General features: G+C 34.3%; 1 protein-coding gene across 1 annotated transcript in view; it reads left to right on the top strand.

Annotated features, from left to right (window-relative positions):
- Klp31E (kinesin-like protein 31E) overlaps window positions 1-16,761 on the top strand; it is a 183,761-nt gene that overhangs the window by 153,797 nt on the left and 13,203 nt on the right. Inside the window, exons 2-3 of the mRNA XM_072546695.1 lie at window positions 950-1,141; window positions 6,121-6,382. Coding sequence (XP_072402796.1) covers window positions 950-1,141; window positions 6,121-6,382 — 454 coding nt within the window. The remainder of the gene's footprint in view (window positions 1-949; window positions 1,142-6,120; window positions 6,383-16,761) is intronic.

The following is a 16,761-nucleotide window of genomic DNA, read 5'->3' as shown; positions in this document are numbered from 1 at the left end:
TTTCTGCTAGAAGTTCAAAATACCCTGCTAATAGGTAAACTATCTCAATCGATAGTGCAGAGCTTCATGAAATTTAACAACCATTTGTAACTCCAATGTCACATTAAGGATATTTCCGGCCAAGCAGATAAACAACCCAAATGAAAACGAACGATACATATATACAAATTAATTTATGGAAGCGAGAATTACTGCATTCGAAAACAAAGAAGAAATGTACATCACCCTAAATAATTATTCGTTGATGGTGTCTGGTGCATACTGCTATTGCTAATAGTAGTGTTAATTAATAATTAACTAAAATAGTTAATTTAGTGATATATGTATATATATATATATATATATATATATATATATATATATATATATATATATATATATATATATATATGAATCAAAACAGTTTCTTTCAATATTCTCCATCCAATTCGAGGGAGATGTTAGGCGAATATTTTAAGGTTCAATTAAATTCCGAATAACTCAGTGGTTTGAGTAATTCTGCAGTCTGAATGTAAAGGACAGATTTCTTGGCATTATCAAAAAATTTAACGAAGGACCATAGATATATGTAGGTGCTAAATTGTCAAATATGGTTTTAATAAGATCTTTACTTAAATGCGTATTTTTTATATAATTTATTTAAAAAACGATATCCACCTGCTTTTATCTAAAATAAGTACCTAACGAAAGTAAATTTAATATAAAACGAATTACTTAGTATATCTAGATATTATGATATAGTTTTCTCTGGTTTTCCTCACGATTTAGAATGAAATGCATCATTATTGTAGTATAATTAAAAATGACACTTAACACGGCAATTGCGAAGACATGTGTAAAAACTTACGCCTTTTCAAATCTTTATTAAAGACCGATACACACTGAGCTTGCATTGAAAAAGATGACTTCATTATTCTGCAATTATTTCAATACGTTTTCTTTTTTGCAGGATTCGTCCTCAGATACCACGTGAGATCATTGACATGTGTCACATCTGCACCACAGTAACACCAGGTGAACCCCAAGTTACTCTAGGCAGTGACAAAGCTTTCACCTACAATTATGTCTTTGACACGGAATCCAACCAAAGCGAAGTGTATGATAATTGTGTAGCATCTCTAGTCGAATCTTCTCTCGAAGGGTAAGTACACGATTATATGAAGTAACTTTTACATTTGTATACATATACAGGGTGGACCAGCGAAAAACGCTCGGATTTTAGGGTGACATACGTTGTAAATATAATCATTCTCAAATTTCAACACCTAAAGCGGGGAAAGCCTCCTCTCCTAAAATCTTAAATATAAAGGGGGTAATTTTGCTCTATAAGTTCCATTGAATATGTAGTGTTCATTTTCACAGTATTTACCTTATTGATATTTCGTAAATTGCATTAACATTATTTCTTAAATTGCATTAAAGAAAATATTTTAATACATTATGTTAATTTCATTTGAATGGCAACACTGCCGATGCCGTCAACTTGACAGCATCGCCAGTTGTGTGTTGCGTAAATAGAGTTAGTTACCGTCAGTTGTTTGTACCATCGAGTTGTATTTTGTTTTATGAGTGTTTATCGCGCCATAAGAACAGTCCTGATATATTTTGTTACGTGTTTGGTGATTTAACAATAGGAAAGCATCAACGAAACAACAGTGTGAAAAGCAGAAAGCTTATCACACTTACTTCGGTGTAAAGCTTGGTGATCAGGACAAACCTTGTGCTGCACACAAAATGTGCTTTCAGTGTGTCGAACTACTGAGAAAATGGGCAAAAGGTACACGTAATTCTTTATCCTTCGACATTCCTATAGTATTAAGGGAACCAAAAAACCATGGAAACGACTGCTACTTTTGCTCCTGCGATATCAAGGGTTTCAATTCAAAAAATAAACACAAAATTCAATATCCTGATTTACCTTTTACTAAACGACCTATATCTCATGGACCAGGAATCCCTATTCCTCCACCTTTTCTTCACACCATCCAACAGCAATCATCAGATGAAAGTTCAGACGAAAAAACCGATGAAGACGAATTCAATCCTGCGATAAACCAACCTCAAAAGTTTATACAAGCTGAACTCAATGACTTAGTGAGAGACTTGTGCCTATCGAAGGATGCTGCACAAATCTTAGGATCACGACTGAAAGATAAAAATCTATTGGCTCCAGGTACAACATTTTCGTGGTATAGGCATCGTGAAAAAGAGTATTCATGTTTTTTGTGCGAGTGGGACAGTCGAGCACGAAATTTACATTACGTTAAGAAAGAGTGGCCACTCAGAGAAAGACTTATACCGGGACAAAAAAATGTGTAACTTGATACACTTCTTCTTCTTCTTCTAATGGCGCTACAACCCTTTGTGAGTCTTGGCCTGCTTAACAATGTTCTTCCATTCTGCCCTGTCGGATACTTTCCTTCGCCACTGCCTGATGTTCATGGTTTTAAGATCCCTCTCTACGTCGTCTATCCATCTTTTACGGGGCCTTCCTCTTGTTCTGTTTCCTTGGGGCTTCCATCTCTGGACTACTTTTACAGCTCGATTATCTGGCATTCTTTCTAGGTGACCAAGCGCAGATATTGTCAGATTTTACAAATCTGACAATATCTGCGCTCTGCATTAGTTCATCCAGCTCGTGGTTCATTTTAATTCTCCACGAACTATCGCTGCATTGGGTTGGTCCAAATATCTTCCTTAGTATTTTGCGCTCAAATATTCTTAGTTGATTTTCATCAGTGGTTGAGAGGGTCCACGTTTCACATCCATATGTGACCACTGGTCTAATTACTGTTTTATAGATTCTCAGCTTAGACTCACGATTCAGTAACTTACTTTTCATTAAGTCTTTGTATGCATAAAAGCACTTATTACCGCTAAGAATCCGTGCTTGTATTTCTTGACTAATGTTGTTGTTGTCATTTATTATTGAGCCTAGGTAGGGAAAAGTGGAGGCATATTTGTAGGTATGGTTGTCTACCTTCAGATTCTCATGTTCATTCGATTTTGTGCACTCCATATATTTTGTTTTGTTTTCATTTATATATAGACCAAACGTAGCAGCTTCTCGTTTCAGTTCTATGACTTTTTCGCTCAATACCCTTTTGTTGCGGCTTATTATGGCAACATCATCCGCATATGCGCATATTTGCATAGATCTTGTATTAATACAGCCGTTTACATCCAGTTTTCTAACAACAGCTTCTAAAGTTAGATTAAAAAGTGTTGTTGATAAGGCATCCCCTTGTCTAACTCCATTTTCAATATCAAAGGCCTGCGTCATATCTCCATCTATTCTCACCATAGCTCTGGAACCCTCCAGAGTCATTCGTATAAGTTTAACCAACTTATTGGGTATCCCTAACATAGATAGTTGCTTTAATATCTTTTGTCGATCTACTCCATCAAACGCCTGTTTGAAATCGATATACAAGTTGTAAATAGGTATGTTATATTCAACACATTTTTCATGTATACCTCTTAACATATGTATTTGGTCAATAGTTGACCTCTTTGGTCTGAAGCCACATTGGTATTCACCAATAATCTCCTCCGAAAACGATTCCAGGCGGCTATATATAATTCCTGATAATATCTTGTAGATGACATTTAAAACTGTTATGCCCCTTTAATTTTTGCAGAGTCGTTTGTCCCCCCCCCCTTTGTACATAGGAAGTATGATTCCCACTTTCCAATCTTCTGGGATGACTTCTAGTGTCCATATGCGGTCGATTAGTTTATGGATACGCCTTCATAGCGCATGTCCACCATTCTTTATCAGTTCTGCAGTTATTCCATCTGTGCCAGGTGCTTTGTTATTTTTTAGATGTTTTATGACGTTTATCGTTTCTTCCAATGTTGGTTGCTCAACTAGTTGTTCTGCTGTGTGGTGAATTATCTCTTCATCTTCGTTTTGTTCTTTTTCTGGGTTTAACGGCTCTTGAAAATGCTCCTTCCACCTTTTCATTATTTCCTCTTTCTCGCTGATAATTGCCCCATTTTTGTCCTTGTAAACTGTTGATCTTGTTATGTATTCTTGGGTGCATTGCTTGATTTCCTTGTAAAATTTTCTAACCTCTCTTCTGTTATTATAATCTGTAATTTGTTGTATTTTTCTATTCAACATTTCTCTCTTTTTCCTTCTGCATATTTTCTTTGCATCTTTTCTGAGTTCTTCATATGCCTTTCTATTCGATCGGGAATCCCTTTGTAGACATTTCTGTCTAGCTATATTTTTGCTATTTATTACTTGTTGGCAATCTTGGTCAAACCATTCCTCGTTTCTTTGGCTTGAGGTTTCACCTAATGTTTCCTTTGCCATATTTGTAATTGTCGTTTTGATGATATTCCATTCTTCTTCAATGTTGTTTTGTTCTCCTCTTTCATTTAATATTACTTTTATTTTCTGCTGGTACTCATTCTTCTTTTTAGGATTTTTAAACATATATGTATTCCATTTTCTTTGTTTGGCGCCTTTCTCTTTTCTTACCATTGATATTCTTTGTTTTATCTTCGATATAACCAAGAATTGGTCCGAATCGCAATATGCGCCTCTATATGTTCTAACATCTGTTACGGAGGTTGCCCACCGCTTAGATATTAATATGTGATCAATTTGATTAAATTTATTAGTACCAGGTATCATCCAGGTTCCTTTATGAATATTTTTTTTTTTTTGTTATGTTGTTTGTTTGTTAACTTGATACACTAGTTGACCCAAAATTAGTTCTTTTGCCTCTGAAGCATGGAGTTCTTTAGTAGAAGTCATAGATCCTAGTCATAGTCCTTGAAAACAATAAGTATCTAACCTATAAAGAAATTGTATCGACATGGTCGAAAATTATAAAAAACTGGGATGCAATATGAGCGTCAAACTTCATTTTCTGGATTCCCACGTTGACTGTTTTCCCGAAAATCTTAGAGCTGTCAGCGAGGAGCAGGGAGAAAGGTTCCATCAGGATATAAAGAAGATAGAGAGACGTTACCAATGAAGATAGGATATAAGAATGATGGCTGATTACTGCTGGACCTTGAAGAGAGACTCGATCACAAAAATCCATAAAAAGAAGACCACAAAACGCAGTTTTCATGAAAAAAGAGAACGGTTTTGTTTAAAAAAAAAACAAATATTGTCTAACTTAGGTTATACTGAATTCTTTTTTTTAGAGCAACTCAATTTTGCTGTGTAATTTTGTATTAAATAAAGTTTCAACAAATATTTTCTCAGCATTTTTGGCAGTTTCTATGAAAAATTTCAAACACACTTTTTTTGAAAACCTGACGTGCTGGAAAAAACTAAGTACAGATTTGTGATCAACACATCCTATTTACTGTAGGACACCCTATTAAACTTAAAACACTGTTTCATGAAAAAAAAATGTAGGTCTGTGATTTGTAAGTAAACAATTAAAAATTAATATACTTTTCTAAAAACATGAAAATTTGAGACCTTACGAAGAGAATGAGATCAAAAAACTCATCAAAGTATTGACAAAGAACCTGTACAGCCATTTGAAAATTTTTTTCTCAAAAGAGATACTCAAAAGAGATAAAATAAAAACTACTTCCTATAATATGTTACTATGTTACTACCATCTTTTGCACATATAGTAAATATAAAAAAAATCACATTGTGAAATGTGTTTTAAATATTTATATTGTTTATTTTAACAATTATAAACAACTGAAAAAAATGCTTACTTTCGTTTTTATAAAACCTAATTTTAAAGAATAAATAGTGTCAAGAAAGTCGTCTGTTGAACTTTTTCATCCACAAGTGTTTTTACAATATTGAAATGAATAAAAAAAACTCGCTTTTTTTGCTTAAATGTTAATAAAAAATCATGAAGCAGTAAAAATTTCGATATCCACGAGATGGTACGCCTTTTCTAATGACATCTTCCAGGTATTCCAGTTGAAAAATGACGAAAAAAAAAGCGAAACAGCAATTTTATGTATATAAATCGGTAAAATAAAGGGTACCTTAAATAAAGAGCGTAGAAAAAATAATTACTATATTTTTCCACATTTTGGGACATCCTGTATGCTACAAACTGAAAATTCTCATGACCTTTTTCATCTAGCTATTAACTAAACTTCCTTTGTTTTATTTATTCGCAGGTATAACGCCACTGTCCTTGCATACGGACAAACAGGGTCGGGAAAAACTTACACAATGGGATCGGGATTTGATGTTGAAGTTAAAGACGAACAAAAAGGAATCATTCCAAGAGCCATTCACCATCTCTTCGATGGCATTCATTCCAGAATTCAAAAGGCACAGGCGGCTGGAACTTTGCCTCCTGAGTTTAAAGTATCCGCACAATTTATGGAGTTGTATAATGAAGAAGTTATCGATTTGTTCAATCCATCCTATAGTAAGGTAAGTGGATAAGAGAGAGGGAAAACTAGAATGAGTACTACTTAATTTTTTAGTCGTAATCTTTTCGCGTAGGTTTTCAATAGAGCGCCGTTTTAAAAACTTACGAATGATTAAGCCCTTATGGATAATATATAATGGTATTCAATCGAAATTGTACTACAGAAAATTATTTGTCAAGTAAAGTAACTAAAAAGGATAGTTATATGGAATGGGCCTGAAATATTTATTAAACAAATTTGATAATAATTTTTTTGATGTTTTGAACATTTCAAAGGTATGTGTATATATTCCACTAAGGTGGTATTACACTGACCAAACGGTAGACGGTGTCTACCGTCTAATATGCGATCTACGGCAGTTTAGCTGATTCGGAATGCGGTCTACGTCTTTCTCAAATAAGTACGAAAACTAATTAGAGAAACTATTACAAACTTATAACTGGTCAATTACCAATTACCAACAACTGGCTACATCTTAGGAAGATTAAATTATTTTGGATTTTTTTGGAAATTGCTGGAGACGTAAAAGGTAAATAATCTTTGAAATAAACTCATTACTGTTCCATTAGGAATGCAAAAGCAAATTAGGGAAATTATGACAAACTCATTACTGGTCAATTACGTTGTGCTAATATAAAAACTTTTAATGGCCTATTTTGGTATAAAATGAGCCCTAAAATAAAGATTGATTCAGTTGCAAACAAAATATTTCAGAAAGAGTTTTATAAAACTGTCATTTCGAGCTAAGCAGAGGCAGTAGTATTTCTACGAGCGAACGGTTTATTACAAAATGTGGGGCAGAAATGGAAGAATAGCGGAAACGAGATCGAGGTGGTGAATACAGACCAGTTCTCCGCTGCCCAAGGAGAGGATGCCAGACAACAAGATCAGTTAGGCATGGCAACTGTTTTTTTCATTTCACCGACTTAAATGGAAAAAGTAACTACAAGTTAACTTTATGTGAAATTTTGGAATTGATGTTCATGTTCATTTTGGAACTTGATTTTGACACAGTAATATCAAATTAACGGGGAGAGGAAGAGAAGCTTTGTGCGACTGGTACAACATCTGTCGAGAAGACAGCATCGAGGTACGGAAGAAGACCCAATCCAAATTGACGAAGCCAGATTTGCGGGAAGGAAGGAAAGGAAGTACAACAGAGGACGAATGTTAAATGAAGACCATCCAGCAGAATCAGAAGACAGCGATATTAAAGCGGAAAATAATCGGAGTCATGGACACCGAATTGACGGTCCGTGGATCTTCGGATTCAAGATTAAAGAGGAGGTCCGATATTTTCATGTTGAGCAAAGAGTCAGAGCCACCCTACTTCCCATCATATAAAGGAAAGTTAAAGCTGGGTCAGTAATTCACTCGGACGAATGGCCAGCATACGGCAATTTGCAAAATGATGTCGACCCACAAACAGGAGCACATACGCAAGGGATAGAAAGATCCTGGTTGGAAGGTAAAATTACGATATTGAAGAAAATGAGAGGTGTTTCTGTCCCATTTGGATTATGTTGCATGGAAAGTGCTACGAAGAAATGTAGAAGATAAGTTTATCGCTTTTCTACACGATGTTAGAAATGTATATGTATAAATGCCTCTAATCAAATCTTGTCATATAAATTTACTTAAGAAGCCAATAAAAATTTTGAATTTTCATTGAACTACTTGTTACTTTATTTTGGTGCTACATATAAATATAGAATTTTAGTGAGTTTCTCAACAGCATTTGATAATAGGTGACCTTCCCCGCATATCGAAATTGCGGTAGACCGCATATCAGATGGTAGACCGCATACCGAACTATAATAGAAACTCTGCCGTAGACCGCATACCGAACCGGCACCGACCAAAGAGATAACTAAGGAGTAAGGATAACAAATAACTCACAAATTAAAGCAATTAGATCTAGGAAATCGACCAGTACTATACCAAAATTAAATACTTCGGTGTGTTAATCATTTTGGACAATAGTAAACTATATTAAAAATCGTTTGAACATAAATAGATTTTTTGATGTCAAATTATACATTGTATTTTTGTTTCTACAAATTTAACAAAAAACGTAATTATCTTTTAAACTACTAAACTAAACTATAAAACTATAACATCGAGAAAAGTCCAAAAATGTAAAACTATACAGGGTGTTTATAGTACAAAAATAATAATTACTTAAGAGCTGCTACTAGAATTTTTAATGAAACACACCACAATAGACATGCAACTCATAAGTATGGGATTGAACTGATGCAGAAATTTTGAACAACAGGGCCAGTTTGCAATAAAAAACATAACCGACAGGGACTCGTAAATAACGTAGCAAATCCAAATAGCCGTTTTAGAGCAAGTTAACATAGAGACTGAGCAATCACAGTCACTATCAACAATAAGCAGAGCAATCTGTATTTCACCTTCTACAGATTTGCGAATCCTCTATATATTAAAGTTCTATCCGTACAAAACTGTACAAGAGTTAAATAAAGAAGATTTTGACCGTCGTCTCGAATTTTGCGAATTAATGCCACAATGTACCATTAACAATCCACAATTGCTAAGCAATATTTGCTTTACGGATAAATGCTCATTTTCATTAAGTCTGCAACTGATGCAGAAATTTTGAACAACAGGGCCAGTTTGCAATAAAAAAACATAACCGACAGGGACTCGTAAATAACGTAGCAAATCCAAATAGCCGTTTTAGAGCAAGTTAGAGCCGTAGAGACTGAGCAATCACAGTCACTATCAACAATAAGCAGAGCAATCTGTATTTCACCTTCTACAGATTTGCGAATCCTCTATATATTAAAGTTCTATCCGTACAAAACTGTACAAGAGTTAAATAAAGAAGATTTTGACCGTCGTCTCGAATTTTGCGAATTAATGCCACAATGTACCATTAACAATCCACAATTGCTAAGCAATATTTGCTTTACTGATAAATGCTCATTTTCATTAAGTCGCTTAGTGAATAGACATACTTGCCGATACTGGGCTGAGAGTGAACCACATATTGTGCGTGAATTCAACACACAGCATCCTCAAAGGTTAAACGTAGGTGCGGTATCCTAGGTGATCACATTATCGGACCCTTCTTTATCACTGGAAACTTAAATGGTGCATCGTATCTTGAGTTACTTAGGCAAGTGGTTGACCGTATTAGAACAATAGTAGGAAATAATGGTAACCTTTCCCAAGATTTGGTTGTATTTTAACATAATGTAGCTCCTCCACTCTTTGCTCTACCTATGCGACAATTTTTAAACGAAACTTCCCGCTCGTTGGATAGGTAGAAGAGGACAGATGATGGATTGGCCACCTAAGTTACCGGATTTAACACCCCTAGACTTCTTCTTATGGGGTATTTAAAAACGAAAATTTAAGCTACTCAATCAGAATCTCTGGATGATGTACGGCAAAGAATAGAGAACGAATGTCGATAATTAAATGCAGCGTGTTAAACAATGTCAGAGAAGAATTTTAAAATAGATTGTACTATTTTTTGGAAGTGAATGGCAGTCGTTTTGAACAATTATTGTAAAAATTATTGGTATTGAAATGTTTATTCTAAATGTTTGTAATAAAATTGTTAAAAAAATATGTTTGTTTTCAAACCAGTTTTCTTGCTTTTGTATTTATTTTTCTCATAAACTAATGATTTTAAGCATCATGTGTTATACATTTTTGAAATTAGTATAAAGAGGAGAATCCGAATATAAAATAAAAAAAGGAGAAAGTAATTTAAAAAAAAATGCCTTTCCCAGCAAGCTTAAATATATAGCCCCCCCCCCCAATTAACTTTAATTGACGTGTTTTTGCACTTTTCTTAAAAATTAGAAGTTCAAAAGTTATTTAAGTTGGATAGTTTTATCTGAAAGCACTGTATATCAGTTTTCTTATTGAGTCTATAAACCTCTAGACGTCTGTAAATTAGCATGATTTACGTTGCAATACAAAATACATATTTATATAATACCTACGTTGATTTATGCTGCCTATATACCGTGACATTTACTTCAAAAAAAATAAACATTTTTCATAAATACATAGTACGCTCTGTGACAAATTTAATAACATTAATAAAATACGGATGTTTTTTAGCTTTCCATTACAGAGGTTTTAGAATTAAATTACCTAGTGATTTCGTTTTTCATTAATCTGCACATACCTATTGTATCAAAACAATGTAAGGTACATTCACAAATATAGTGCCTAGACTTACGCAGAATTTTGGTAAGCGGTAAACCAATCTTTAAACACAGTGGGGATTTCAGAACGAAAGGCTCTATAGTTGAGCCGCTGAAAAGATGGAATGATCATGTGAATGGCACGCACTCTTAAATATTCCTCTTCCTATGTTACCGCTTTTCCCACGTTTACACCGCTCAACAAAAACGAACTAACAATGTTGCTATAATATATTTATACCGTTTTTTAGAGGTTATTGATTTACATTAATTTTAAACATTTTCACAAAATTCACCAGATAGCGAAAGTGAAACACAAATCATGATACATAAAACATTTAAGTTATAGTATCATGACACAAATGATGACGGTGTAAACAGTTTCCCATAAGGTCTAGTTTCGAGCGCCTGTCGATGCTTGCATTGAGTGATCATGCGACCTTGGATTCCATGTTTTAAGCGGCCAGGGTATAGCCTTGAACTGTTAAAAGGACCGTCCTAAGCTCAAGGGCCGTACGAATTTTATACAAGATATCTCGATTTACATTGAAAACTTGAGTTATAAAATTATAGAATTTTTGACTAGAGTCATAGATCATTATCAATTTTTATAAAACATACAAAATTGAAGAAATGAAAACAAGTGAAGTATTTATTAAATAAAAAATTAAATATTTATGTAATAATGTTTGTTTCTTCAGTCAGCAAAGTTTCATTAATAAAACTCAATTGCGTTTCTCTTTATAAAAAAAACAACTTTATTATTAGTTGAACAATATTAAATTAAAATTACATTATCTGCAAAAACTAACATTTGAAGCTTTTAGCTAATATTAAAATGACCACTTTTATGACAGTAATAAAAATAAATAATGACAAGGCTCAATATCACTGTCAAAAGCTAAATAAGATTTCATCATCATCACGTAGCGCTACAACCCTGGGTGGGTCTTGGCTGACTGTACAACTTTTTTCCAATTTGTTCGGTCTTCCATCAATCTAGGGTCAAATGGAATGTTCATTTTCCGGAAGTCTGCTTGGATGTGATCTCTCCATCGCATTCTGGGACATCCGAGTGGTCTTTTGTCTGTGGGAATCTCCTCCCATACCAGTTTTACAAGTCTCTCGTTATGCAGTCTGTGCACGTGGCCTGCCCATCTTAGTCGCTGTGATTTAATTTCTTCGACAATATCGGCGTCATTGTAGAGTGCTTTTAATTCGATATTGGTTCTGATCTTATACAGATTTGTGGTGATGTCATGGTGACGTCCGAAAATTTTTCGTTCAAAGCGTCTGAGCTTTTCTTCGTTTGCTTTGGTCATGGTCCACGTTTCGCATCCGTATGTTATTACAGGTCTGACGATGGATTTATAGATTTTGATCTTTGAACTTCTTGTAAGATTTTTTTGATTTTATGAGCTTATCCAGTGCGTATAGACAGCGGTTTATAGATTGAATTCTGTCTTTTATTTCTTCAGTAACATCGTTGTCAGCTGTAATTACGGCCCCCAGATACTTAAAACGTTGTACTCTTTCGAAATTGAAGGTGTTGACCGTCACATTTTGTCCTATTCTATCTCTTCGTGTCGTTCTATTTATACACATATATTTCGTCTTCTCTTCATTAATCTTCCGCCCTACTTCACTTGTTGCTCCTTCCACCTTGTTGAAGATGTCTTTCGTGGATAGGATGGAGTCTCCAACGAGATCTATGTCATCTGCATATGCGAGTAATAGCTTGGGACCTTGAACCGATAGAAATTCTGTTTTTATTTCGGCCGAACTCGTGGCTTTCTCTAATACAAGGTTAAAAAGTAGTGGAGATAACGCATTACCCTGTTTAAGTCCACTGTTGATTTCAAAGCTGCCAGATAGTTTATTATTTACACGTACTTTAGATATTCCACCTTCCATACAGACTTTGGTCATCCGAATGAGTTTCTTTGGTATTGAGAACTCCGCCATGGCATTCCATACTTGGCTTCTTTCTACGCTATCATATGCCTGTCGAAAGTCTATGAAAAGATTGTGTATGGGTCTGTTATACTCCCATCCCTTTTGTAGAAGTTGTCTCAGCGTGAATAGTTAATCTATTGTTGATCTTATAGCCCTAAAACCGGCTTGATATTGGCCTAGGACATTTTCAGCATAAGGGATTAGTCTACTAAGAATGATGTTTGAGAGGGTTTTATATGCCGTGTTTAGAAGTGAAATTCCTCTATAATTCGCGCATTTGGTTTTGTTTAAATAAGACTTAGTAAAACCAAAATTACATAAATTACAGAAAAACGAAAATTTTCTTTACATCTCCCTCTCCCCTCTTTGGAAAAGAGCCATTATAAATGATATTTAGTCTAACCGTTTAGTGAATATTCTCTTTCAACACTCGAATTAGTTTAGTGATATGAAAAAGGTTTGATTCCCCTTTCCTTTGCCTAGTGTCAACTTAGTAGATTGAATTGGAAATCTTGTTTAACATTTTGTATGGTCAAATCCTTACTTCATCTAACTTCTTTCTGTTTAGACGGTTTCCGTTCTCCACATATAGTAAATCTGCAACATTTAATTCAATTTCCTTCCTATGTCGATCAAACCGCTTTTTATTATAATTGTATGATTTTTTTTGTATTTTATAAAACAATTTTTGTGTACCTGTGTACCTTTAGATTTCAGTTCATTAGGCAGAATGCTTATATTTTCTCCTGCTACTCCTCCACTATTTGCTCTACCTATGCGACAATTTTTTAACGAAACTTTTCCCGCTCGTTGGATAGGTAGAAGAGGACAAATGATGGATTGGCCACCTAGGTCACCGGATTTAACATCCTAGACTTCTTCTTATGGGGTTATTTAAAAAAGAAAATTTAAGCTACTCAACCAGAATCTCTGGATGATTTACGGTAAAAAATAGAGAATAGAATGCTTATATTTTCTCCTGCTAATAAATATTTTGGTGCAAATTTTGTAATTGTATCTTCTGTCTCATTATATTTTTGTACAGATTTTTGGGCAATTGTTGTCGTTTTCTTATAACTTTTGCATCTTATTATCTTCTGATGGATATTTGAGATTCTTCAGTGTTAACACTTTGCTGTTTCAATAAAACATCCTTGAAGTGTATATTTCCATCTTCATCCATATAAACTTTTAAAGTATCTTTATCTAACGCTAACGTGATCCACACTTTTCTTGTAGTATCCCTTTTTTTTAACTTCGTTTTTAAGAAAGGTGTTAACATTTATAGATCCCGACATTGCAAATGTATTCAGACAGCAAATAGAAGATCAAATAAGGACAAAAAACTTAGACGAAGAAGAAGACATTAACCAACTTTGGGCAAATATATGAGATATTGTGTTACAGAAATCGGTTAAAATATTGGGCAAAACCAAGTCAGAAAAAAGAAATCATTGGTTTGATCATGAGTGCGAAATGGCCACAAATAGAAAAAAGCAGCATATCAAAAAACCATCGACGCACATGGAGAAAAAAAGAACAGTATAGACGTCTGAGAAGAGAGCAAAAACGTATCTAACGACGTAGGAAGAGGGAATACGAACAGAACGTTCTTAATGAGATACAAGTTTATTCGATAAAAATGTAACAAGGAATTACTACAAATCCTTAAATAATAGCCGTCGAGAATTTAAACCACGATTAAAAATTTGTAAAGACACTAACGGTGAAATTCTACATGATAAACACTCAATTCTTAACAAATGGGCACAACATTTCAGCGAACATCTAAATATAAACGATATTGAAGGAAGTTACAACATAGAAAATCAACAAAATCTAGAACGTTAACTACACAGTGAAGACCCAACAGGAGAAAAATTGTCAAATGCTATCCTAAAGCTCATAGACAATAAAACCGAGGAATCGATGAAATCTGTACGGAAGTGTATAAAAATGCTGGTGATCAACTTTTTGCAGCAATCGTAAACTAATAGTACGTATATGGGTGATCAACTGGAGTGTAAGAACTATAGAGGCATTACTCTGTTAGCATCTGCGTATAAAATCTTTGGCAATGTATTGTTTGAAAGACAAACATTTTACAAGTCTGGACACATTGCTAGGATGTCAGATCACGAAGACACGAAGAAATTAACATTTTCAAAACCAGAGGGCTCAAGAAGTAGAGGACGACCACGAAGGAGATGGATTGATGATGTGGAAGAAGACCTACAGATTCTAAGTGTCAGAAGATGGTGGGAAGTTGCCAGGAATCGACAGGAGTGGCGAATTCTTTGTAAGCAGGCCAAGATTCACAACGGATTGTCGAGCCACTTATAATGATGATGACTAACATTTATAAAAAACCGAAATTACTTCTTTACAACTTTCTAAGCAATTAATAAAGATAGAAACGTTTAAAAAACACTATTTTGAAGGTTTTTATATGGCTTATAAGTATCTTACTCTCAAATTTGTTTCAAATACTTCACTTTTTGCTGGTAGACGAAAAAAGCGAAAATTGACCGTTTTTAGACCTTTCACTCATTAATAACTAATTAAGTTCAAAAAATCGACTGCAGGAAACATATAGGTTTATGTTATAGAGTTTTATACTACTCAAAACAACTGTAGTTTACCTGGCCGGTTCAGTGTCACAATCAAGGTACTTTTTTTGCTTATTTCCCTGAACTAAAGGTAAAGCAGCTATTATTTTAATAGTATTTGGAAACCATTTATTAAAACATATTCTAACTATGACGTAAATTACGATAATCTCACTATAAATTAGAAGAGATTTAAACAAACTAACAACTGTGTGCAAACATAGTATCTGTTTACGTTACATCTAATCATATATGCACCTGTATACAAGTACAGTAATTAGAATCATTGTTAAAATAATAAAAAGGTCTAGTTCAGATAGCATAGCATGTAATTTGACATTTAGAAATCGTTTAGAGGTAGCGTTAATATGTGGCATCACCGCAATAACTAATGTGTACATTGCTAATATCTTATCGCAAGTTTCACTTTACAACATGAGGGGATTAAACGATCGATGTTATACTATGTACTCGTATATATGATATGTACCTATACTGTACTTCTAAAAAGTACGTAACTAGATCATTTTAAAATATTAATAATTTAATGGGACAAACTACTAAAATATTAAAACAAAAACTCCAATCAAACGTTTGGAAGAAGTAATTAATTAACAGGCTAATGCGACGTGGGAGCTCACATGTCTGGATATTTCTGCCAAACGAAATTCATGTCCTACTAATTGTATGTTTACAAATTATTATATGTCCTACCGTTTGTATTTTACCAATTAGTAGAGCAATATTTGCTCTACTAATAGGTAAAAATCTATTTTGCATATTGTTAATTCGTTGGACAGTGAACGTTTATTATGGATCAGTTGAAGAAGCGAGTCTTTATTCGTATCCTACAAACTCGTTCATTAACTGTTTGAAAATCTGTTATAAGATGTTTTAGTTTATTATCGACCCTAAATACCACCCCAAATTCCTTATTTCCTGTATCTAAACCACTTAACGAGATGTGTGTTTTTGTGTCACGGATATCCTTCCCTAGGCATCTTTTTTCCTGAATTTCTGCCACACCAATTTTGTATCTTACCAATTCACTGAGCAAGGCGCTCAACGTTCCGGCTCTATTTAAGATTCTAACGTGTTAAGTCCCAAAAGAGAAATCCATGTTCATCATCATATAACGGGGGTCCTACGGCGATTGCCGCTTTCCGCATTTCAGCCTCCATCTTTTCCTATCTCTCCAATCTCGCTCTTCTAAGCCTCTAGATTGCATTATTTTTGTAATTTCTCTTCTCCAGGAATTTGGTGGTCTTCCCCTTTTCCTTCTTTCTGGCGGAACATACATTAAGGCTTTCTTTGGCCACCGCTCCTCCTCCATTCTCATCACGTGACCATACCATTGTAATTGCCTTCCTTGTATTCTATCTGAAAGAGTATCTCTAATTCCTGTACGGTTTCGTATTTCCTCATTCCTGATTCTTTCCATTCTCGATACTCGACATGACCTTCTAAGATAATCCATTTCCACAACGTCTACTTTATCTCGTTCATTCTTTGTCATCGTTCAACATTCGGCATCATATGTGGTAATTGGTTCTACAATTGCTCTGTATACGCGAAGTTTGGTATGCATCTTTATTTTATTAGACCACAGTAATGAATTCAGT

The sequence above is a fragment of the Diabrotica undecimpunctata genome, chromosome 10 (genome assembly GCF_040954645.1).
Source record: "Diabrotica undecimpunctata isolate CICGRU chromosome 10, icDiaUnde3, whole genome shotgun sequence".
In the NCBI taxonomy this organism is placed as follows: domain Eukaryota; kingdom Metazoa; phylum Arthropoda; class Insecta; order Coleoptera; family Chrysomelidae; genus Diabrotica; species Diabrotica undecimpunctata.
This window is presented reverse-complemented; position numbering and strand designations above follow the sequence as displayed.